Source organism: Podarcis filfolensis (genome assembly GCF_964270895.1).
Source record: "Podarcis filfolensis genome assembly, chromosome: 10".
NCBI lineage: Eukaryota > Metazoa > Chordata > Lepidosauria > Squamata > Lacertidae > Podarcis > Podarcis filfolensis.
Genome location: NC_139612.1, coordinates 14,208,225 through 14,234,557, shown reverse-complemented (window position 1 = coordinate 14,234,557; position 26,333 = coordinate 14,208,225). Strand labels below are relative to the sequence as shown.

General features: G+C 43.8%; 1 protein-coding gene across 3 annotated transcripts in view; it reads left to right on the top strand.

The window, feature by feature from the left end:
- TTLL8 (tubulin tyrosine ligase like 8) overlaps positions 1–21,774 on the top strand; it is a 38,255-nt gene extending 16,481 nt beyond the window's left edge. For 2 of the 3 annotated variants that reach the window (XM_083575073.1, XM_083575074.1), the window contains exons 8-15: positions 152–266; positions 1,374–1,499; positions 7,400–7,580; positions 9,065–9,213; positions 11,129–11,375; positions 14,988–15,423; positions 17,003–17,471; positions 21,322–21,774. In XM_083575073.1, the coding sequence (XP_083431199.1) occupies positions 152–266; positions 1,374–1,499; positions 7,400–7,580; positions 9,065–9,213; positions 11,129–11,375; positions 14,988–15,423; positions 17,003–17,471; positions 21,322–21,527 (1,929 nt within the window). In that variant the 3' untranslated portion in view covers positions 21,528–21,774. Of the gene's footprint in view, positions 1–151; positions 267–1,373; positions 1,500–7,399; positions 7,581–9,064; positions 9,214–11,128; positions 11,376–14,987; positions 15,424–17,002; positions 17,472–19,295; positions 19,351–21,321 lie in introns of all 3 variants that reach the window. The other variant, XM_083575075.1, reaches the window with a different exon arrangement.
- The last annotated feature ends 4,559 nt before the right edge of the window (positions 21,775–26,333 follow it).

The window sequence follows — 26,333 nt, the reverse complement described above, 5'->3', positions numbered from 1 at the left end:
CGTAAGCAGACTTAGAACATATATCATTTTTACACATTTGGAGAGAGGCAAGCTTGTTTTCTTAGAATCACAGAATCCTTCCTTTTTCTTTTGACTTGCACGTGTCTATTAAAGCAACCAACCTCAGGTAATACCCTTGTTTTATTTAAAGATTGGGCTTTGTTTGCATATGAGGAATTTGCCATGGTATGTGTCAGCCAACCCAAACGCTTTCTTCCCTCGGTGTTATGGCATTTGCATGGACGACGAGAAACTAGATTTTATTGGTGAGTTGCTTTAAATTCCTTTCCTTTCGGTCTTGGGAATGTGGCACGGTTTTAGCCTCGATAGGCAGAAATGTTTTATATGCTTACTTTTAAACATGCACAGTTATTTTGCTTTGAGGGGACATGTTCAGTGACTCATGCAGGCCATCCATGAAGAGTGCTGGATTTACGTATATAGCTAGCTAGCTAAATAAGTAAGCTAAATAAGCGTGGGTGGCATGGTCTAAACCACTGAGCCTAGGGCTTGCCAATCAGAAGGTCGGCGGTTCGAATCCCCGCAATGGGGTGAGCTCCTGTTGCTCGGTCCCTGCTCCTGCCAACCTAGCAGTTTGAAAGCACGTCAAACTGCAAGTAGATAAATGGGTACCACTCCGGCGGGAAGGTAAACGGTGTTTCTGTGCGCTGCTCTGGTTCTCCAGAAGTGGCTTAGTCATGCTGGCCCCATGACCCGGAAGCTGTACGCCAGCTCCCTTGTCCAATAAAGTGAGATGAATGCTGCAACCCCAGAGTCGTCCACAACTGGACCTAATGGTCAGGGGTCCCTTTACCTTTAAACAAGCTATAGCTTAGGGCCCCACTGTCTTGAGGGCCCCCCAAAAAATTAAAGGGAAAAAACCTGGATGTACATTTCCAAAATATAAGATAAAAAACAAATAAAATAAAACCTACATACAGCAACAGTGTTTTGTGTTGCATAGGCTCCTATTTGTTATGTGCAAATGGCTTTAGATACCTATTAGGTTCATAAATGACCATATGTTCAACACAAAAAACAGTGACAATTTGTTGTTGACAAAGGACAGCTGAACATATAATGCACCCCATTACCTTCAGTAGCTTAGGGCCTCATCAAACCTAAATCCAGCCCTGTCCATGAAGACACTTGCAGTTGCAGAATTAAAGGTGGCCTGTGGTCATTTACTTGCCACACTGAGGTTTATGGTTTGGGACCCATGCGGAGGCCAGCAAGTGGCAAAATGTTTACTGGATTTATGTGGACTTTGTAATGCTCTCACCAAATTCTTACAAAACTCCCCAGGGCTCTGCCATGTAAGTTGTGTTTTGCTTAATGGGACAAAGTCCCAAATGATATGTCATTTATTTCAGATGACTTCAGGAAAACAGCAGCATCTTCCATAATCAAATGGGTTGTCAATTTACGTATTTCGGGTGATACTTGTAACAGGCTAAGTAAAGAAAATACTGATAAGGAAGATGAGACTTCCACTAAAGGTATTGCTTAGTAGATGTATTAATATTACAATTTTTAAAAAAAATGTTCATCTGACATTGTTGGTGAGTGGAGGGAAAGCCTTCAAAAGCCATTGCTAATAGACAAGCTAAGATAAACAGTTAATTCAGTATTTTTGTGTGCTCTTATTTTAAATTTTGATTTAGACTAAGGTTGCTTGCAATGACCTATTTATTGAGCACTCACCCTGATTTCTTTGCACAAAGTTTGCAGAGGTTTTCCGACAGTCACAGTTTATCATGCATTCATTCTGGTTGGCTTGTGGAGAGGTTATCTGACATTGTGTCAGGCAATAGCTAACCATCTTGGCTGCGAGTCCTAGAAGACCTGCTCCTTGCCTTGCAGCCCTTTCTTCAACCTGGCCTGGGAGGGCAGAGCCCTGACTGACTCCAGCTACAAAAGTTGTGGCTGCTGAAATGAGAAAACTACACGTATACAAACAATAGCCAAGCCCCCCCTACTTTGAGACTATCAATTTCAGCAAAATAACTGAGTGTGTATGCAGTGTCGATTCTCTCTACAGTTCTAAGATACAGTGGTACCTTGGTTTAAGAACAGCTTAGTTTATGAACAACTTGGATTAAGAATGCTGCAAACCCGGAAGTTTTGGTTTGTGAACTTTGCCTTGGAATAAGAACATGTTTCGCTTCCTGATGAGTGTGTTCCATTTGTAAACTGAGTCCCCCACTGCTAATCAGAGGCTTCCTGTTGAGTCTGTCGGCTATTGAGTCCTGAGCACCCACACAACACAGAGGTGATATTTGGAGCTTTTGTTTTTCCTTTTTTTTTGCGTTTATGGGACAGACTTGTGACTGTGGCTTGTGACTCCGCTTTTGTGACTTGTTTTGTGGCTGTGTGGAACCCAGTTCAGCTACTGGTTGATTGTGTGACTGCAGAAATGGATAAAAGTCCCTCATCCAAACAATGGCTATCATCAGTGCACGTAAGGGAAAAAAATAATTTTAATTTTTATCACCTACAATACTGTCTTATTTTATAGTACAGTACATTGATCATTGCCTTCATTTTATGGATCAATGGTCTTGTTCGATAGTAAAATTCATGTTAAACTGCTGTTTTAGGAGTTGTTTTTCATCGTCTGGAACGGATTAATCCATTTCCCATTACTTTCTATGGGAAAGCACGCCTTGGTTTAAGAATGCTTTGGTTTAAGAACAGACTTCCGGAATGGATTAAGCTCGTAAACCGAGGTACCACTGTATTGAAAAAGGGAAACGCAAACATGTTTGTTAATGAGAACGCATTGGTGTCAAAGTATTGCTTTCAGGAGAAAATGCACTTTTGGTGGAATTGTTGTCTAGTTTTCATTCTATTTTATTATTTTTTTATTTATCCATCCATCCATCCTTTGAGGAGTTTTAAGTGGCATATACGGCTCTCTGACTCCCCGTTTTAGCCTCACAATCACCTGTGAGGTGGGTTTGGCCGAGAGACAGCTACTGGCTCAATATTACCCAGTGAGCATCATAGCCTGTTGGGGATTTGAACCCCATTCTCCCGGGTCCTAGGGACACAGGTGGCACTGTGGTCTAAACCACTGAGCCTAGGGCTTGCCTAGGTTCGAATTCCTGCGACAGGGTGAGCTCCCGTTGCTCGGTCCCTGCTCCTGCCAACCTAGCAGTTCGAAAGCACATCAAAGTGCAAGTAGATAAATAGGTACTGCTCCAGCGGGAAGGTAAAAGGCATTTCCGTGCGCTGCTCTGGTTCGCCAGAAGCGGCTTAGTCATGCTGGCCACATGACCCAGAAGCTGTACGCCGGTTCCCTCGGCCAGTAAAGCAAGATGAGCGCCGCAACCCCAGAATTGTCCGCGACTGGACCTAACGGTCAGGGGTCCCTTTACCTTTACCTCTCAGGTCCTAGTCCAACCCTCAATCTACTACCTAGTTTGTGTTTTAGGCCCTGCTTCAGAAGCTACAGTTCCCATCATGCTCTGTTCTACACTGTCTTTCAAATCCAAGTTTCCCTCTTCCTTGCCAGCACATTAAAGCACGCACCTTCCCCTGTAGTATCCTTGGAACTGTATTTTGTTAAGGGTACAGGGCATAGTAGCTCAGTGAAAGGTAAACTACATTTCTCCGGATTCCTTGGGTGAAGCAATTTGCTTTAAATGTACGTTGTGTACATAGCCTACACTGCAAGAACATTTTCAAGTGCTTAGTGTGTGCTTCGTTGCTCACCAGAAATACTACTGATCATGCTGCCCGTTTTCTGTTTTTATCTTCCCACATAAATACTCGGGTATTTTGTGTGCTGTGCCTCTCCTGCTGCTGTTGAGGCATTTTAATTTTTATTTTACTGCTGCAGCTACTTCTTCTTCTGTGTGATGGCATTATGGCATAATAGCAACACATCTTTTTAAAACAGCAAAACACATCAAAAAAATTCGAACAAGGACGCAAAAAAGACCAAAAAGGTGTGGCAGTTTCAGAAAAAAGAGAAAAAACAACCAAACCGGTAAGAGCAGTTTTGGACACTGCCTTGGTTAGAATAACACGAGGTGTTACTGGTTAAAACGAGCTGCATTTAGAACATGTAAACAAGGCACCTTAGAATCACATCAAAATTAAGTGTAAGTGCTTCAAACCAATAAATACATAACAGAATGAAAAATAAATCTAAAGAGCGACTAGAGCAACTTTAAAACAATTTATATATTTTTTGAAAATAATATTTATTAAGTTTTCCAATTTAATAATCCAATAAAAACCACATTAAAACATTCCAAATTACAATACAACCAGAAAAGCCAAATATAAATGCCAAATTATATATCTTTGGGTGACTTTCCATGCTCTGAATTTTGCGAAGTGCTGATAATATTACATTGCATTTCTTAATCAATCAATCAATCAATCAATAAACCATTTCGATGTTAATCCTTCATTTAATTTTCATTTATTTTTGCAACCACTGGTCTGTTCAACTTCCGCCTTCTTAGTTCTGTATGAAATATTTCCCCCTGTTGTTATCCACACTCCAGCAATTCCATTTTCAGTTTCTGTTCACAGGAGCCATAATATGCCACATCCCAAACAAAGAGACACCATTAGCCCCAGGCAGACATCCAGAATTCCCCTCTGTAATCTCGCCTCATCTCTCAACATGCTGGTACCTCTGCCGAAACACAATAACTCCTGTCAATAATTCTTTGCATCCTTCCGCTGAGGGTAGCTGCCAGAATCTTCACCCAGTCAGTATTATAATGAAACCACAATGGCAGCAGGATGCTCTTTCGGGCCCGCTTGCATATTTCAAACAGTTGCCTTTCGGGGTAGGTTTACCAGGTAAAACTGCAAGTACAAATATATCAAAAGAGAGTAATAAAGGCTCACCTCCCCCTGGGGCTATACAATTATTCCACCAGTTAATTCAACAAGTGGGTCAGTCCTTTGTGCCGTTGTTCTTGCTCCTCAGCGATGTTACTTTCGTTTTCTGCTCACAGGGATAATTTTAACTGTGTTACAGTCCACCATTAATCCCAGGCAGATATCCAGAATTCTTCTCTTTGGTCTCTTTCCAGCTGCTAATGAGATGGTGCCTCTGCACTAACACAATAACTCCAATCAGGAATTCCTTTCATCTTTCCCTTAATGGTCATTGCCAGAATCATAGTCAAAATTTCACGCTGTCCATTTCGTAGTTAAGCTTAGCGTCCACTCACATATTTCAAACAGTTATTTTATCCCCGCTAGTTCAGAGCATGCCTGTTAATTAAGTCCAAATTTTTATCTTAAAAAACAGGTGTCCTCTGCTCATGGCACCGGCTCTGGAGAGTTCCCAAGATGCATGGTGCATTGCACCTAGCTCCCCCTGCCCCCCGCGTTCCTTCAGGATGGGCAGCAGGTATTGGACAATCTGTGGGTTGGCTGCTCCCCCCCTCAGCCCTGGGGGGTAGGTGGGTTGGGAGAATAATTACTCCCATATTATCCTTGTTATCCATGCGAAAGGGCTCCGCTGTTATGGGTACAGCTGTTCGCCATGGCAGCCAAACAGGAACTCCATAAAACAATCTATAAACGTGTAAAATCCACCAACTAATGTACAAGCACAAGTACAAGTCATTTTATTATGGGCAATGACCAGTATCAAGACAAAAACACCAATTACAAAATGTAAAAGCTCAAAACAAGATTAAAATGCTATAAAATCGCATATATATATATATATATATATACAAATAAGACCTAGAAGTTTCCATTGGTCGATATTTTATATATTCTACTAATCCTGGGTGCTAATCATTATATGTCATATTTTGATCATTCAAGACCTGGGCAAATGAAATACACACTTTAAAAGACTCCTTAAAAATCTGACAGATGTGCCACTCCAAGATTTTACATGCATGTCTTAGAAACCACTAATTTCACTTATTAAATCAAGGTATCTGGAGCAAGGCTGGCCTAATTAATCTTAGTACAGTGGAACCTCGGTTTTCAAGCATTTCAAAAGCCAAACGATTGAGAACCCAAATGCCAAAAAACCTGGAAGTAATTGCTTCCGTTTTCAAACGCGCCTCGGAAGTCGAATGGCTTCTGAGGTGCGTTTCTCAATTTCCCCATTGAACTTGCTGACAGCCCATGGAGCCCCGGTTGGCGAATGTTTCGAAAGTCGAGCAGTCTTTCGGAACAGATTATGTCCAACAACCAAGGTTCCACTGTATATGGAACAGTTTATATGGGAACTGGCAGTCCTAGAACATTTATTTCTTGAAGCTCTAGAACAGTGTTGCCCACATGGGTCTCCAGCTGTTTTTTTGGACTACAACTCCCATCATCCCTAGCTAGCAAGACCAGCGGTCAGGGATGGTGGGAACTGTAGTTCAAAACCAGCTGGAGATCCAAGTTTTGGAACCACTGCTCTTCTTTAAGCACTAGCAAGGTGCGACAAATTCTAGGTCCCCTTGATGGGTACTAGATCAGAAGTGTATTACATTATTAGGGTGCTTTCCCGTGAGCTGGAAACCTAAATATGGGGCAGCATGTAGTCTGAGACAGGCTGAAATATGGGGCACTTGTCTGCCTGTGTGTCAAAATGGAGGGTTTAAGAAATTTCCCCACATGCCAGAACTTTGAAGTTTAGTGTACACATAATCCCAGATAGAATTTTGAGCAAAATCTCAAAATGGGGCATTTCCATATTTGAAAGGCAGTCTATAAGACATAAAGCTGAAGGGAGTAAAGCTTATGTTTTCCGATGTAAAGCAAGTCAGTTTCCATGTGGGATGCAATGTTGGCGCTCGAAGGCTTCTGTTGTCTTTTGACACATTTGGATCAGACCCGGACTAGACATTGTTGGCGGAAGTCAGTTGGTAGAGTTCACCACACCTCAACCAGTGTGATGTATCAGCAGAGTATGAAGAACTCCAGCAAGAGTCTTCAGAGCTTTCTGTCTCCCAGCAGAACAGCTTTTTCCAGACCCACCGTTAGGATGTCATACAAGATGGCGCCTCTGGGCTTCATTTATTGGTTCCCCAAATGTCAATTCATTTTCATTTTATGGAAATATCTGAACTTCAGGCTATTCACCTGAAATGACTGATACACATCTTACCATGTCATGGAAACAACTGAAGGCATTTTTTCTTCTAACAGGCTTTTCCACCAGGATAAATGGGTCTGTTGTGCATTGTTCTAATTTTGTTTAAGGTGTATTTGCTGTTCTTTGTGTTTCAATCTTTTCTTTGCTGTTTTTATTGCATATCACCTTGAGACGATTGTGTAGAAGACGATCAATACATGATGATGATGATGATGATGAATAATTGCATGTCCCTTACAGAAGACTCTCGATGAGAGAAGGTTTTGCCTGCAGGGAGAGAGCACATCACTAATAAATACTTTGATTCATATTCCGTAGATTCTGATGATAAGAAAGCAAAGGAACTCCCTGAAAGACTAGTCGAGATGGCTTGCAAAGTGTGCGAAACCTATCTTGCACAATCTGAACATAGTGACATTGACTCGGAGGCAGAAACTACTCCTGTACTTTCTGACAGAGAATGGAATCAATTAATTGAGCAGTACTACTCTCTCATTCAGTAAGTGTTCACTTCAGCGTCTAATTGTGTTGACAGAAGATTGTGACCCTTTCTCTTGATTCCTTACTCTTCTTACCATCTCTACTGAATCGAGTTTCTGAGTGCAGAATTCTAATTCAGATTAAGAACTGGGAATATCATATGGATCCAGGAAGGAATGGGGCATCTCAGATGAATTAAAATGAAGCTCAAGGGTATCATCTTGTGAGTGTACTTTAGGAGAATAGTGAAGTCATATAAATAGTGAAGGACATATAAAGGGCCCCATTACCTTCAGCAGGGCTGTCTTAAGCATATGCGGTGGTGGGGTGCAAAGATCCACCCAGCACCCCCCCCAGGTTGCCCAGTCCCAGGCACACAGGAGGGTGAGGGCAAAGCCGCCTGCCCGCCTGCCCGCCTGCCTCAGCGTCTCGCTGGCTCGGTCGCCCCCGAACTCACGGCACAGAGCCGCCCACAGCAGGAGAGCCTGCTGTGGTGCTCCGACCGACAGGCGGGCTCTTCCCCGGACTCAACTCTTGGGCCCCGGACTCTCAGCCTGGTGCTCCTGAAAGCCCGGCACCTGGGTGCCCTGCACCCCAGCGCCTATGGGTAAGACGGCCCTGACCTTCAGTAGCTTAGGTAAAGCGAAGAACAAACCTAAATCCTGCCCTGCCGGCAGCCATACTTTAGCCAAGCTGGCATGCTCTGAGCTGTATGGGAGAGGAGGGAGAAAGCAGTTAAAAACTCTGTGTCAAATAGATCAACCAGCAGGCCGATGAGAGCCAATCCCTCAGTAATTGTCAATCACCCAGTAATTGGAGCTCAAGTCAAATTTAAAGTGTTGTACAGTGGTACCTCGGGTTACATACACTTCAGGCTACAGACTCCGCTAAGCCAGAAATATTACCTCAGGTTAAGAACTTTGCTTCAGGACGAGAACAGAAATTGTGCTCCGGCAGCACGGCAGCAGCAGGAGGCCCCATTAGCTAAAGTGGTGCTTCAGGTTAAGAACAGTTTCAGGTTAAGAACAGAGCTCTGGAATGAATTAAGTACTTAACCCAAGGTACCACTGTACTGAAATTCCTCCATAGTGGCACCCACACTGTGCAACACCCTACCATCAGATCTCAAAGAGATAAGTAACTATACAACCTTTAGAAGACATCTGAAGGCAGCCCTGTATAGGGAATTTTTTTAATGTTTGGTTATTATTTTTTCTGTACATGCTAGAAGCCGCCTAGAGTGTCTTTGTTGACCAGGACAGAGGGACAGTGTACCAATAAGAAAATTATTATTATGAATTATTCCTCCCGTCCTGGAAAAACCACAAGAATTCATAGCACTTTAAAGACCAAGAAAGTCCACAAGCTGTTATAAGACTGCTAGCCCCCCTCCCTTTTCAAATACTGTACCTGAAATAACCATTCTTTTATTTTTAATTGCAGGAAGCATTTCTAACATGTTTCCTACGGAGTTTTAACATGGTTGGGTTTTTTTTCTTTCAGTGAGGGTGCAGTGATTTGTAACGCAGAGAACTATTTTACTCAGTGTCAAAATATTTTGCGCAGAATTATATCAATAAACCCGCAACGAGATATTGATGGCCTCCACAACATCTGGATTATTAAACCTGGAGCCAAATCCCGTGGCAGAGGTAAGAATATTATTACCCTTTGGTGAATAAAGACATCAAGCACAGGGATGCTTTTTGGGAAGTCTGAATGGGAGAAACTCATAGGTTCTGCTTGGCAGGTAAAAGCAATCCTATCCTATTCTCTTTTTAAGATGATGTCTAGGCATCATCTTAAAAAGTAGAGACATCATCTTGCTGACAAAGATCCGTATAGTAAAAGCTATGGTTTTCCCAGTAGTGATGTATGGAAGTGAGAGCTGGACCATAAAGAAGGCTGATCGCCGAAGAATTGATGCTTTTGAATTATGGTGCTGGAGGAGACTCTTGAGAGTCCCATGGACTGCAAGAAGATCAAACGTATTCATTCTGAAGGAAATCAGCCCTGAGTGCTCACTGGAAGGACAGATCGTGAAGCTGAGGCTCCAATACTTTGGCCACCTCATGAGAAGAGAAGACTCCCTGGAAAAGACCCTGATGTTGGGAAAGATGGAGGGCACAAGGAGAAGGGGATGACAGAGGACGAGATGGTTGGACAATGTTCTCGAAGCTACCAGCATGAGTTTGACCAAACTGCGCGTGGCAGTGGAAGACAGAAGTGGCTGGCGTGCTCTGGTCCATGGGGTCACGAAGAGTCGGACAGGACTAAACAACTAACCAACAACAACATCAATCCTATTCTCTCAGGCATTTGGAGTAAATTAGTAACCACTTTTCAGTTTTATTGTTCCCATACTGCTGCTCTGTTGGTTGTATTTATTAATTGGGTTGTTGTTAAGAAATGTTATTTATATGTGTACTCAGTCATCTATGAAATATTAATTGTACACCAGTACAATACCAAACTGCGGGAGGCAGTGGAAGACAGGAGTGCCTGGCATGCTCTGGTCCATGGGGTCACGAAGAGTCGGACACGACTAAACAACAACAGCAGCAATACTGATAACGGTGCTTTTTCAAATAGGTTAATATAAAAGGACCCTCTTTTGGAGTAACTCTTACTTTTAGGGATTGTCTCTGGCTTTTAAAAATAAGATTATATTGCTTCTCAGCCTGCAAAATGCACAAATGGACTGAATTTATACGCTCTCTGGCCATTATGCACAATCCCCAATGGGACTTCAAGTATGGGCATTTCTCAGTTGAATTTTGTACATTTCCTGGCTAACATGCACATTCCCCAAAGGCTGTTGGGGATGATGTGTGATGACTGGAGAATGTGCAGAAATCATTGAATAAATGCACATTTCCCAAGGCCTCTATATATATTGACTGGGAAATGTGCACAATTCCCTCTTCTCAGGTCTTATACATTTGGAGGCTGCCTAATACTGGATTAGGTAAATGGTTCCTCTAGCTCAACAAAAGAACAGCAGCAGCTGTTCAAAGGTTTCAAACAGGAGACTTTCGTAATCCTACCTGCAGATAGTGAAGATTGAATCTGAGGTATTTTTTTTGCATGCAGATCAAATGCTATGCCACTTAGCTACAGTCTCCCCAAAGCTACATTTTCTCACCTTGTATTCATGCATTGTTTTCTGTATACACTATTTTAAATATTCATAATTTTATTCTCTCTTTTTATGATTTTTTAAATTACATTTTCTGTTTTACAATTTTGAATATTCATTTAAACAACCTTAAAACATCAAAAACTTCCCTTCTTCTCTTTCCATGGTTCGTTTCGCATAACATAAATCCCTGCATATTTTATATAAGCCATTCAGTATTCCATTATTACATCCATCAAAACTTATTTACACCGTTGAATTTATCTTAATGCTGCCAACGTTTTCAAGTCTACACAATTACCCCTCATATATTCAACAAAGATTTTCCAGTCTCCTTTAAACGTATGTTCTTCTTGTTCTCTTATTCTGTATGTTAGGTCCGCAAGCTGCGCATTTTCCATTCCCATTTTTATTTTCATGTCTTCTAGAAATAGTATGCAAGAACCGACTGGATGATATATTAAAACTAGTGGAACCAACGGACCAGTTTCCAATAAAGGACCACAAGTGGGTTGTCCAAAAGTATATCGAAACTCCTCTATTGATCTTCGATACAAAGTTTGATATTAGACAGTGGTTTCTTGTGACAGACTGGAACCCGTTGACTATATGGTTCTACAAAGAAAGCTATCTGAGATTTTCCACGCAGCGCTTCTCCTTAGACAATCTGCACAGGTAACCAACAGTAGACCATGCTATAGTGTTTTTATTGTGTGGGACCTAGTTTGAGCACATGAAACCAAGGGGTGAATAAATGTGTTGACATTGTTGCGTGTCGAGGTCCCCAAGCCACCCCCCCCAAAATAACTCACAACAGACACATAATTTTTGCTTAAGGTTTTTGGCATAATTTTGGCCACAACTTTATTGAAATACATAAATGTGAGTGGTTGCTTGGGCATTGGTTAAGACTGACTGTCCCCCCGCCTGGGGACAGAACGGACTTCCGGACACCAACGGAAGCCAGTAAGGGAAAACAATATTGGGGAGAAATGGAGCTGAGCCACAGGACTCATGTCTCCCCGCATGCTCCCCGGGGCTTGCCGGCCCTAGCCTCATTCCAGGGATTCGGACGAAAAGATGGCAAGCCCCTGGATTCCTTTAACGGAATTCCCTTTCTGCAGCAGCATTGGAGGGGCAGGCTCAGCCAATCCTCCAACCAATTGATAACCAATGCCTAACCGCAGCCTTACAAGTTGTGACGATTTGCTACGCAGTAGGCAAAAACCAAATGGCCCAGCCAATCAGCCAGAAGGATAAAATTCCTACCAGGCCCCTGCCCCAACGGCAGATGACCCCATGACAGACATAGCAAGGTCAACGTGAAACCCCTAAAATTAGGGCGGGTGGGCAGGTGATCCGGTGCACGCAGCGAAAGAGAAAGCTCAAAGCTGCGTGCACAGAACTTAAAACGTTTGATCCCTCCCACCAAATTGCAACATGGAATTTAGCCCAGCAACTCAGCCATTCAGTCGTTGCCACAGGTCAGCTTAGTAACCCTGCCTGGCAACAGAGGGGTGGCATGGCAGACCCCATGGCAACACGTGCTCTCCATGAGGGAGAACATGCTTTATGAGAGAACCATGACACCACCATGAAGGCTGTGTGTGCTGATGATCTCATGTTTGCTTATTGTATAAAGCTGTTTTTAGTCATGACAGCAGTTTGGATGTCTTGCTGCACATGACATTTAGTTGACAGAATAAGAGGTAAAAGGTTTGACCTCATTTTAATCCCTTAGTCTTCATCCGCAACGGAGGCAAAGCCTAAATATGTAAAACTGCATTTGATCTGGTTCTACCTAGCTTAAGTGAGAATGATCCAAGAAGTGAAAACTTGTTTCGACTCAACCAGAGACAGGTCATATTTCATTGCTAACTCTGCTGGCCATAGACATTTTGCCGCCTGACGTGGAACCCGATAGTGACCCCCTTTCCCTTATTAAGGCCAATGCAAAGTCAAACGCCAGTGCCTGCCTTCAGCTGTAAAAAAAGGGTAAAGGTAAAGGACCCCTGACAGTTAAGTCCAGTTGCAGACGACTCTGGGGTTGCGGCGCTCATCTCGCTTTCAGGCCGAGGGAGCTGGCATTAATCCGAAGACAGTTTTTCCGGGTCATGTGGCCAGCATGACTAAGCCGCTTCTGGCGCAACGGAACACCGAAGCCAGAAGCACGGAAACGCCGCTTACCTTCCCACCGGAGTGGTACCTATTTATCTACTTGCACTTTTTGGCGTGCTTTCGAACTGCTAGGTTGGAAGGAGCTGGGACCGAGCAACGGGAGCTCACCCCATCGCAGGGATTCAAACCACCTCGTCATGGGGATTTGAACCGCCAACCTTCTGATCAGCAAGCCCAAGAGGCACAGTGGTTTAGACCACAGTGCCACCTGGGACCCGCCTTCATCTGTACCCATATCCAAAACTTTTTGATACTTTCTGAAGTGGTTTGCATTACCCTGTAGCATGGCAAGGCTGACCTTGTCCAAAGTTCCTGTTGTGGCATTGGGAGTCACAAATCCACAACAAAACTGAAGCAAAACTGGTGCAATGCTTCTTCTATGTCTTCATTTTACTCTATATCACTGAGTAATTTTAATACATTTAGGGTTTTATTGCTTTTTAATGGAACTCAACAGTACTTTGACATTACTGGGACTTAAGTATAGTCATGACTGCCATAATAATAATAATAATAATAATAATAATAATAATAATAATAATAATAATAATAATAATTTGACACCCATCTGACTGAGTTGCCCCAGCCACTTTGGGCGGCTCCCAACAGAATATTAAAAACACAATAATAATAAATAATAATAATAATAAATTTTATTTATATCCCGCCCTCCCCAGCCGAAGCCGGGCTCAGGGTGGCTAACAACAATAAAACATTACAAAAGTACAACACAAACAACACTCTAAAATCATTCATTATAAAATTAACTCAAATCAAGCCACTGGCAACCATTGGGCCAGAGCTCCGCGAAGATTGCCGAGGGAGGGAGTCAGGCTGTGCCCTGGCCAAAGGCCTGGTGGAACAGCTCTGTCTTGCAGGCCCTGCGGAAAGATGTCAAGTCCCGCAGGGCCCTAGTCTCTTGTGACAGAGTGTTCCACCAGATCAGAGCCACAGCCGAAAAAGCCCTGGCTCTAGTTGAGGCCAGCCTAACCTCTCTGTGGCCTGGGACCTTCAAGATGTTTTTATTTGAAGACTGTAAGTTTCTCTGTGGGACATACCAGGAGAGGCGGTCCCGTAGGTACGAGGGTCCTAGGCCGTATAGGGCTTTAAAGGTTAAAACCAGCACCTTAAACCTGATCCTGTACTCCACCGGGAGCCAGTGCAGCTGGTATAGCACCGGGTGAATGTGATCTCGCAACGAAGACCCCGTAAGGAGTCTCGCTGCAGCATTCTGCACCCGCTGGAATTTCTGGGTCAGTCTCAAGGGCAGCCCCACGTAGAGCAAGTTACAATAATCCAGTCCGGAGGTGACCGTCGCATGGATCACAGTGGCTAGGTCAGGGCGAGAGAGGTAAGGAGCCAACTGCTTAGCTTGGCGGAGATGGAAAAATGCCGCCTTTGTTATAGCTGCAATCTGCACCTCCATGGAAAGGGAGGTGTCGAAGATTACACCCAAACTCTTAACGGACAGTGCTGGCACTAATTGCGCCCCCGCAAGAGATGGGAGTTGCCCACCCAGTCCCATATCGTCCCGTCCCAGCCATAGGACCTCTGTCTTCAAAGGATTTAGCTTCAACCGGCTCCCACGTAACCATCCAGCCACAGCTTCCAAACATCTGGTCAGTGTGTCTGGGGCCAAGTCAGGATGGCCATCCATCAACAGATAGAGTTGGGTGTCATCAGCATACTGATGGCAACCCAGCCCAAAACTCTGGACAAGCTGGGTGAGGGGGCACATAAAGATGTTGAAAAGTATCGGGGAGAGTATCGCACCCTGAGGTACTCCACACACAATAAAACATCAAATTACTTTAAACATGGCCAAACCTGGATCCAAGCCTATATCTTTAAGTAAATTAGATTAGATTATTGTATTTTAATATAGATTATTGTATTTTAATATTCTGTTGGAAGCCGCCCAGAGTGGCTGGGGAAACCCAGCCAGATGGGTGGGGTATAACTAATAAATTATTATTATTATTATTATATAAGTGGGATGTTTTTACACTTCCCATTGAATTTATTTTTTACAAAAATGGTTTTCTTTCTACATTTCTGTGCCACGTTTCTGTGCTTTACAACAGCAATTCTTGCATCCCATTTTCGCAGCTCGATTCACCTTTGCAATAACTCCATCCAGAAGAACTACAAGAACGCGCCAGACCGCAGTTCTCAGTTGCCGTATCACAATATGTGGACGAGCAGCAAATTCCAAGAGTATTTGCAAAAGAGGGGTCTTGGCCACGTCTGGCGTAATATTATCTATCCATCCATGAAGAAAATATTAATCTACACAATGAAGATGGCCCAGGACCAAGTTGAACCTCGTAGGAGTAGCTTTGAACTCTACGGGGCAGATTTCATTCTCGGAAATGACTTTACACCTTGGTTGATTGAAATCAATAGTAGTCCAACCATGTACCCTTCGACCCCAATAACATCCAACCTGTGTGCTCAGGTTCAAGAAGACACAATCAAGATAGTTATAGACAGAAAACATGACAGGAACTGTGACATTGGGCACTTTGAACTTCTCTGGAGACAGGTAAGAATTGTTTAAACTTTCTCTCTAATTAATTGGGAGCAGGTGGCACTGTGGGTTAAAGCACAGAGCCTAGGACTTGCCAATCAGAAGGTCGGCGGTTCGAATCCCCGCGACGGGGTGAGCTCCCATCGCTCAGTCCCTGCTCCTGCCAACCTAGCAGTTCAAAAGCACGTCAAAGTGCAATTAGATAAATAGGCACCGCTCCGGCGGGAAGCTAAACGGCGTTTCTGTGCGCTGCTCTGGTTCGCGAGAAGCAGCTTAGTCATGCTGGCCACATGACCCGGAAGCTCTACGCCGACTCCCTCGGCCAATAAAGCGAGATGAACGCGCAACCCCAGAGTTGGTCACGACTGGACCTACTGGTCAGGGGTCCCTTTACCTTTAACCTTTTCAAAGATTCACCTTCATTATATTTAGACGCCAACCATGAAATGCAAATCTCGAAATAATTGAGGGGGGGGGTATTGCTATTTATTATTATTGATTTTATTTATTAAATTTGTATACCAACCTTCATCCAAAGATCTCAGGGCAGTTCACAGTATAGATGTACAAAACACAAAGACAAAATACAGAATAAAAACAAGGACAAAACGAACCCATAATCACCACTCCCACAAACACATTTAAAAGAACATAGAATGTTCAGCAATCAAAGGCCTGGTTGAAGAAGAATGTTTTTGCCTGACTCCTGGAGATGTATAATGAAGGCGCCAAACGTACTTCCCTGGGGAGAGCATTCCACAGATGGGGAGCCACTGTAGAAAATGCCCATTCTTGTGTTGCCACCCTCTGGACCTCTCATGAGGAAGCCACATGGAGAAGGGCCTCAGATGATGATCTCAGGGTCCAGGTCAGATCCAATGGGGAGAGGTGGTTCTTTGAATTATTGCAGTCCTGAACTATTTAAGGCTTTATAGGTCAAAGCCAGCACTTCGAATTGGGCCCAGAAACTAATTGGCAGTCAGGCCAGGATTGGTGTAATATGCTCAAACCATCTTGCACTGGTGAGCAACCTGGCTGTTGAATTCTGCACCAGCTGAAGTTTCCAAACCATCTTCAGAGGCAGCATCTGAAGCTACTAAAATTCCCTCTTCTATGAAACTCTGAAAGACACAGGAGCCCCATCCTCTTTTCATCCAGCCACCCTATCATTACCTCAGTATATAATTACCTCAGTACACTGGTACCTTGGTTTTCGAACGGTTCTGGGAGTCGAACGGACTCCTGGAACAGACTAAGTTCGACAACCTTGAGTTTGACCTTGGTTGTCAAACTCAATCTGTTCCAGGAGTCCGTTCGACTCCCGGAACCATTCGAAAACCAAGGCTCGGTTTCCAATTGGCTGCAAGAGCTTCCTGCACTCAATCGGAAGCCACGGAAGCCACGTCGGATGTTCGGCTTCCAAAAAACGTTTGCAAACCGGAACACTTACTTCTGAGTTTGTGGCATTCAGGAGCTGATTTGTTTGGGAGCCAAACCGTTCAACAACCAAGGTACCACTGTACATAATTGTGAGAACAAACCCATTTGTATAAGAGAGGAGTGCTGAAAACCACCATTTTGTTTTCCTCTACAGCCCATGTTGGATCTGCCGCCGTTTAATCCTACAGACCTTTTTGTGGAAGGAATCAATGTTAAGAGACTGAAAAAGCATATAGTTAACATCACTAATTTTAATTTTCTCGAACCACTGCTGGGGGTAACACAACCTGTAATGGATTTAGAAAACGACGAAGACCGGGGGACACCTGCCAACAAGCAAATTGTAAAAGGAAAACATGGAAATAGTGCTCCTTGTCCTTTGCCAAAGACCCTCAAGAAGTTGCAAGACAAAAGCCTTAAAGTGAAAAGCACCTACAAAAAGCCTGGCCAAACCATAGACTTTCCTCGCATAGTTAATGGCCGTGGAGCAACCGCCGTGTCTGATAAGAAAAAGTCAAAGCCCATTAATGAGCCAAGCCTTCAGACTGGAAGTCAAGCTACTACTCCCTCTCAAAAGTCACATTCACTGGACTGGACATTACTTCAGCCCTCTATAGATGCAGGTAAAATGAGAATGAAAATATTTTACATATATCTTTATAAAATAAAACTTTTCCATATATATATATATAGAGAGAGAGAGAGAGACAATAAAATAAAATCAATTGATTAACTGATAACTAATTAGAGCAAATATTTGTTAAAACAGAAATATTAGGGGAAATCTCTATGAAGTTCACTTTGAAATTAAGCTCTGCAAAGCAAAATTTTAATGGCTTTCTGCCAGTTTAACAGTCTCAAATAATCCTCTGGAAATGACATTATTTAATTCATATATTGGCATAAGTGGATAAAATTTGCAGGTGATGCTGAGGGGTACTGAAACTAGGGTGGGCATAGGATTTGGATAAATCCCAAACTGAAGCAGACCACTTCAGACAGCTTTCGGACTTGGGTTTTTCTGTCATCTGCCAAAGAAACTGACATTTTAGAGCCACCAAGGAAGCTTTCTCTCCTGTTACACAACCGTCATTGAGAATTCTATAAGTTTGACTTTTAAGAATTTAAGAAGAAGAATCCTGATAGTTCAGGCCAAAGGCCTATGTTCTCCAGCTTCCTGTTCTCATAGTTGTGCTAGGCCCGGGGGTAACCTGAGCAAAACGGTCCAGGTCCAGTCCCGAATCCAAGGGTTCCGCGAGAAGTCAGTCCGACAGGGCCAAGGCAGAAAACCAGACAAGGTCAGGCACAGGATCACAGGCAGGTTCTGGCAAACAGCAACATTGCTCCCGCAAGCTGGGGCGGGGTCCAGCAGCCTTTTATTCTGTCAGGGTAATGGCCGGTCCTGATCCCCCAGTGACTCACCTCCCTGTCTCGCCCAAAGGCGAGCACTCCTCCTGCGAGTACTCAGGTCTCTCCTTCTCTCAGACCTCAGTCTCTGCAGCTCGGGAGATGTCAGTGGGTTACTAGACCCAGAGGCTGCCTCAGCCTCTCCTGACCCAACTGGTAGTGGAGCAGCTATAAGTCATTGCCCAACTGGAGGCAACGAGGTAATCCCCGCATCTGGAGCCAGGGCAGGCTCAGGCCCCTGACTTGGCCCAGCTGGTGCTTGTTGCAGGGGAAACTGGGCAGACTGGGGCTCTTCAGAATCAGGTCCCAGACTAGGGTCAGCTGCCGCTTGAGGCAAAGGATCCAGTGTGGACTGAGACTCCTCTGGCTCCGAGTCCAAGCCCGAGTCCCAGGCCATCACACCAGTGGTCAACCAGATACCTATAGGAAGCTTACAAGAAGAACTCGGATACAAGACTTGCTTTCCTTACTTATCATTCCCATAAGCTGACACTCAGAGACATATTGCCTCCAATAATAGAGATAAATCACAACCATTGTTCCTAAAGTTGTGGATAGCCTTATCATCCATGAATTTATCAAATCCCTTTTATGGTGGTGCCCATCATTACCTCTTGTGAATTCCATTGTTTAACTGTGCACTGTGTCTTTCTCTTATCTGCCTCAATCTTCCAACATTGAGCTTCATTGGACTGCCATAATTCCTTGTACTATAAATGCACTTTCTCTACACCATGCACAATCTTGTACCTCTCTAGCATGCCACCTCTTATTTGTGTTCCCTCGCCAAAAAACTGAAATGCTGCCACTATTGTAATCTTTCTCATAGCCAAGTTGCTCCAGTTCCTCGGTCATTTTGGTAGTCCCTTTCTGGAACTTTTCCGTATCTATATCCTTTCTGAGGTGAAGGAACCAGAAGTGTACGCAGTATTTCAAGTGCAGTCACACCATATAATTTTAGGAGTCAATTATGAAATTGGCAGTTTTGTTTTTCGTTCATTTCCGAATGATCCCTAACACGGAGTTCACCTTTTTCACAGCTGCTGTTGACATCTTCTTCAAGCTGTCTACTACAGTCCCAAGGTTTCGTGTCTGGTCAGTCTCCATGAGTTCAGATCACGCTAGCATATATGTGAAATTAGGATTCCTTTGCCCCAATATGCATCATTTTGCGCTTGGTTACATTGAGTTACATTTGCCATTTTACTTCCTGTACACCCAGTTTGGATAGGTCCTTTTGGAGCTTCTAATAATCTTTTTTTGTTCATACCACCCTGAACACTGCTCATCCCTGTTGATCATTTCTGAGCACTTTCTACAGCCCTCCACTGCAATAATTGTGTCCCCCCCCCGTTCTCTGGTTCCTATTTCTTAACCAGTTCCTGATCCATAAGATACCCTGTCCTCTTATCCTTCAAATTCTAAGTTTACTCAGGAGTCTTTGGCATGTTACTTTGAACATCTAAGTACACAATATTTACAGAATCACCTTTATCTATATGCTTGTTGACACACAAAGAACTCTCAAATGTTAGTGAGACAGAAATTACCATTGTAGAGGCCATGCAGATTCTTCTTCACCAAGACTTGTTCTTCTACATGCTTGTTAATTCCACATTTAATATTGCTTTCCACTAACTTTCCTGGAGCAGATGTTAAGCTAATTGGCCTGTAATCTCCTAGATCCCTCCTGTATCCCTTCTTAAAAAACTGGTGCTACATGGGCTACTTTCCAGTTCTCAGCATCAGAAGCTGACCATAGGGACAAGTCAATCTTTTTTGTTAGAAGATCAGCAATTTAATATTTGAGTTATTTAAGAACTCTCTAGTGGATGCCATTTAGACTGGGCAATCTGTCAGTTTTTAATTCATCAATAAGGCCTACAGATTTGTCTCACCACCACTATTTGTCTCAGTTCCTCAGATGGTAGGCACAGGGAGAGGCAAAGAATTATTTCAGCACTCAGCTACTTAAATCACTTGTTACTTGATGCTCTGCAATTGGGTCGAGATGCTTCATCGGCTGAAGCTCTGCTCTTGCTCATGGAACCAATTTTCACTTGTGTCCGGTAGCGACTCTGAAAAGTGATAACTTAACTGGTTGGCCAGAAACACCTAAGATCATTTACAGTTATTAAATCCGATTGGATGCCCTTCCATCACTGAAAATATCTGCTATATGTGGTAACTATTGGGATGCGAAGAAAACAAGGATAATTTAAGCTTGATTGGTAAACTTACTACATGAAAGGCAGGGTAGGGCATCTTTAATTGGCTCAAGGTCTATTTGTGAAAGAGAAGAGAAGGCTCTTGAAACAGAAAGAAAGTGGGGAAAGGGATATTTTTGACCTACCCAAGGCCTGAAAGTAATTAGCACCATCAACGGCATTAAGTAACGTTTATCCTTAATTTTAAAGGCAACTGGCTGCTAAGTTTGGAAAACTGTTGGGAATCCATTGCTGGCATCTAGGTAGAGCAGGCTTTTAAAATATTTTATTCAGAGGCCAAACTACCCCGACTAATGCAAACATTGTCAGACCCTCCAAGTGTTCCTATTTTCCGGGGACAGTTCCAGATTTACAAAAGCTGTCCTGGTTTCTGATTTGATCCCGGAATGTTCCGCTCTCCCTTAGGACGTCCCTATTTTCATCGGAGAAATGTTGGAGGGTATGGTAGGATCCCCTATTTTTATTGGAGGAATGTTGGCAGGTATGGAGTTATGCAGCCCCAAAGCCAAGGAGATAAGGAACTATACAACCTTTAGAAGACATCTGAAGGCAGCCTTGTATTGGGAAATAATGCTTTATTAGGTTTTTATTTATGTTGGAAGGTGCCCAGAGTGGCTGGGTCAACCCAGTCAGATGTGTGGGATAGTAATAATAATAATAATAATAATAATAATAATAATAATAATAATAGAATAGGACAACACTATTTTTATTGGAGAAATGTTGGAGAGTATGCATTGTTTCTCTGCAGAGTCTTTTGTCGAATCCTGGTAAAAGGAGCATTGTTAACTATGCAATTCAGTGTTGATGGGCGTTAATATTTGCTCTCTCTTTAAAGGTCTGCAGAACAAAAGCAAGAAGATTCCATGCCTAATTTGTGGAGATGGTTTCCAGTCAGAGAAAGCTTGTAAACACTGCAGCTCTTTTTGCGCGACTGTATTACAAGGCGATTCATACCTACCTATGGGTCCGTGTTCTCCTCCTGAAAAGATGATCAAGAACAGGCTGACTGTCCCATGTTATGGACTTCCAAAATACCTTTGACTGTATTCAAAGTGCTTTGAGAAAGTGTTTTTTAAAAAGCCAATTCCCCAAACCTCAGACAGAGCTCAAGAACTTTCCTTGTATATAAAAAGAAGAAGAAAATGCTGAAAGGCCCCTTTTCTTATAAAATAGCCAATTCCACAGCAGAAATGCGGTGGAAAAGAATGGAAGCTGTGCTATGAATGCAAGTCCGAGAATTTCAAACTGCTGTAGCATACCTTGCAAGGAAAAAATGTGTGTGACGTAATGCGGATGGTTATTTTTAAATTGGGAAAGGTGTGTTCAGAGGGATGAATAGGATCAGAGAAGCAGGGCAAGGGCAGGCTGGGTGCACAGAGTTTGACCTTTATTGCGTGGCGAGTCCCCCTCCCCCCTTGTGAAATAAAGACACAGGACACAGAATTAAAGGTTAATGGGCATGAAAGGCCACAACTTTATTGATCACAGGAATTGAGCGGTATTGGCTTAGGCATTGGTCCTATCAACTAACCGGCTTCAGCTTGATTGCATGAAGGCCGGTGAGGGTTAACCACCAGCAGGGGGAGTCCTGCTGAAGTACGTCAACTAGGATCCCCCCAGGGTCACCGCTCGGGGGTGTGCCTTAGGCCCACACCTCCATAGGATTCGGACAGGGCAATGCCCCCGGAATCCTTTAATGGACTACCCTTTGCTTTGGGGGAAGCTGGTGGCGCTTCCTCCCCCCCTCTCATTTGCATAACAATACCCCTACCAATGCCTAACCGCCAATGCCGAAAAATTTGCTACGAGGTAGGTGAAAAACCAAATGGCTGGTGCCAATTTGCCAAGTGGAAAAAATTCCTACCAGGCCCCTTGACGGCGACCAACCGAAGTCCATAGCAAATCAAATCAAATCAAAATGTTTATTCGGCTTTTACACCCATCATGAAACACAACACAACAAAACAAATCAAAACAAATCAAATCATATAAAACAGCGGACTCGTACAAGCCACAAGTAGTATAACACAGTTCACAACTCACAAGGACAGATATTAGCCATTCATAAGAAAAGTTTAAGATTAAGATTAAGAATTTTTGGCACTACACTAAAATCAATATCTGATGTCATTATAGAAAATTCTTATAACTATCAATAATCAACTAACATTCCATTCCGTGTCTTGTACGAGAGGACGGCTGTTAGGAATTTAGCAACCTGTAGGGTAATATAAGGATCCACATCTTGAAGAACCCAGGCAAGCTGTAGGTCTACTGATTTGTCAGCCATAGGCTGGATTATGGAGTTTAGTATACTAGCACGGGCTGAACTGTACAAAGGGCAGATAAACATAACATGATGTAGAGATTCAGATGTTTTCATTTCACACGCACACATTGTAGGGACTTGGCCCTTAGTGAATCTATGTCTCAGCATGTTTGTTGGAAAGACATTAAACCTAGCTCTAATGAAGGCATACCGGTGAGACGCGGCCATAAGCGATGTTAAGTAGGACGGAGCGCGGTAGATAGGAGTTATGCCGATATTTAACGGCGAGCAGACTCCACCACCAGCTACGAAATTTTGATCTAGTTCCGCATCATCCAGCCTTTGATTTATACACCTTTTTGCCACATTTAGATCCAGTTTGAGCAATTCAGTGGGCGAGATCTCAGAGGACAGCAATTTGGCATGGATTTTTCCTGACCACAAATTTGTGAAGTCCTCTCGCCACATGCATTGAATGAGATAGTGGTTCAGGAGTTTATGCCATAGGGATATCCAATAAATCAAAACTCTCCTCCATATAACTAACTCCACTGAGGGGATCTTCATTTCTAAGCGGATAGCCGCATTACTTACACATGTTGGTAAATTTAGAAGTCGGCGTAAGAATTGGCTTTGAAGTGACTCTAAAGGTGAGAGATTTGCAAAGGCAGCCCATAAAGGTGCAGCATAGGCCATTGTGGCCATCACTTTGATGCTATACACTTTCAAGGCCGCAGGGATGAAGAGTCCATAGCAATGTCGGAGCTAAACCTAAGGGTGGGCAGGGTGGGAAACCGGAGAAGCTGGAACGTGGCAGAGAGGAAAATCCTCGGGCGCGCCTGCCCTAAATACACCAGGCCACGCCTCTCTGGCCAGCCGATTGGCTGGTCGTGTCGATGACGCGCCCGAGGATTCCCTCATTCTCGCGGGGGCTGTGAGCCAGCCCCTGCGTGCGTGGGGAGGGGCCCACAACCCCACCTCCTCTCCAGCTCGGAAGTGGCTTTGTAACCACAGGACTTCAGGAACATGAAGGGAGCAATTCCCTGTGACACACTTTTATAGGTCTTCCTAAATGGTGAATTGACCTCCAATAGTGGTGATGAAAAAGAAGGGCTTGCTCCATTGACCGTTAGCTTCACCAGTCATGCAATCTATGTGGTGCGACTCATGCAACATGTTGGTGATTAATATACACAGAATAATAATGATTTATTCTTTATCAACCTTCTGAGAAAAATACAAACATTAAACAAAGCCACAGAGACTTGCGAACTACCCAACCCAAGATGAACTTATAATGTCTGGTTTCAATAGATTTTTCAAATGCTTAACTCAGTCTTTTAGATAAGTTCATGAACATACCAACAAAAGGTAAGTTCGGTGTTATTCACAATACCGAGAGATGCTAGTAGAGTTGTAGATAGATGTTAATGAAGTTGTAGATGACAGGGTGCTGGCGTTTTGCACCTGTTTTGCCCTGGCAGTTCAAATAATCTAGAGGCCACTGTTTGCCTCCGATGGAGCCCTTTTACTGGTAGCACACTTAGGAGTGTGCAGGTAGCACACTCCCAAGATAGTTTTCCACGCTGCTTCAGTGGTCTAATCTCAAAGTCTTGATACGTATATTGAAATTCACTGATAATAATTCAAACCAAATCTTATTAAAAATAGCTTAATGCACTTCTAAATGATCAATTAAATCAAAAATACATATTCATTATTGTCAGGGGCTCGGGAGCAGGAGCACAGGGGAGAGAGGAAATGGAGAGCGAAGGGGAAGAATCCGAGGGCAGCGTAGGGGAGTATGACAGTGACCCGAGAGATTCCATGAGCTTCTCCAGCGAATCAGAAGATTCCCAGAAGGGGGCGCCGATGGTCAGGGCAAGGGGGGTCCCAGGGGGGACGCACCAGAAACAAGGAGCCAGCGGGGACCCCCAAAGCAGCAGCGGGGGATCAGGACCAGTTTCCCCACCAGAGCGTAGTGGGGGGGGAAGAGTCACATGTGTCAGGACCAGCGTCTCCTCCAGCGGGGAGAGAAGATGAGTCAGGGCTGACCACGCCTCCATCGGAGAGTGGGGGAACGGAGGGGAGGTCAGTTGCAGCTAGCCTCCCCGAAGGGGGAAGCAGTGAAAGCAGCAGTGAAACGGTCAGGAGGAAAGTTGCCGGCTGGGCGCGCGCGCCAAGTTCAAATGTACAGGCGCGAGGGACAGCAGGAGACCCGGATTGGGAACCAGCTCCTAAAGCCCGCCGGAGGGAGGGGGAAGACTCAGGGGATTCAGCGTCAGAAGAGTCTAGAAAGGGCGAGACCCCGACGGGCAGGCGGAACCAGAGGAGGAAAGAGCAGAGGAAAAGGTGGAGCAAGGCTAGAGTCTTAAACTGGTGTGTGGGGGGTGGAGATTCAGACGGAGCTTCAGCGGTCTAGAGTTTGAGACGTAGAGCTGCACGCTGCGGCTGTGGAAGTGAAACTGAACTTCAATAAAGACTTTCGTACTTAACAACGAAGCGGCGTTGGTCCTTTGTGAGCTGGGATCTCGGGCAGCTCTGACAGTTATACATAAAATCAAACTTACTACAGAAATTTATAACAAAAATTTTTTTTTCCTTCCAGTAGCACCTTAAAGACCAACTAAGTTAGTTCTTGGTATGAGCTTTCGTGTGCATGCACACTTCTTCAGATACACACTTCAGAGTGTATCTGAAGAAGTGTGCATGCACACGAAAGCTCATACCAAGAACTAACTTAGTTGGTCTTTAAGGTGCTACTGGAAGGAAATTTTTTTTTTGTTTTGACTATGGCAGACCAACACGGCTACCTATCTGTTACAGAAATTTATACATATTCTTACATCTTATAGAGAATACAGTGGTACCTCGGGTTACATATGCTTCAGGTTACATACGCTTCAGGTTACAGACTCCGCTAACCCAGAAATAGTACCTCAGGTTAAGAACTTTGCTTCAGGGTGAGAACAGAAATTGTGCTCTGGTGGCGCAGCAGCAGTGGGAGGCCCCATTAGCTAAAGTGGTGCTTCAGGTTAAGGACAGTTTCAGGTTAAGAACGGACTTCCGGAACGAATTAAGTACTTAACCCAAGGTACCACTGTACTCTTTCTTGGCTTAAGCTTAAGAAACTGATTTGCTTAGCAAAGTACAGTGGTACCTTGGGTTACATACGCTTCAGGTTACAGACTCCGCTAACCCAGAAATAGTGCTTCAGGTTAAGAACTTTGCTTCAGGATAAGAACAGAAATTGTGCTCTGGCAGTGCGGCGGCATGGGAGGCCCCATTAGCTAAAGTGGTACTTCAGGTTAAGAATAGTTTCAGGTTAAGAACGGATCCCCGGAATGAATTAAGTACTTAACCTGAGGTACCACTGTAACCCTGTTTGGATCTGGATATAAATACACTCCTTCATTAGTAATTGCTCAGCAGGTGTTTAACATTGGTAAAAAATGAGGAGGTGTAGGAAAGGATGAAGGCAACGGTGAGGTAGATGCTGACAATACATACATCATATGTATTTCACATACAGATTTCAATGCCCATAACTATGGTCAAATCTATACAATCTTTGTGGG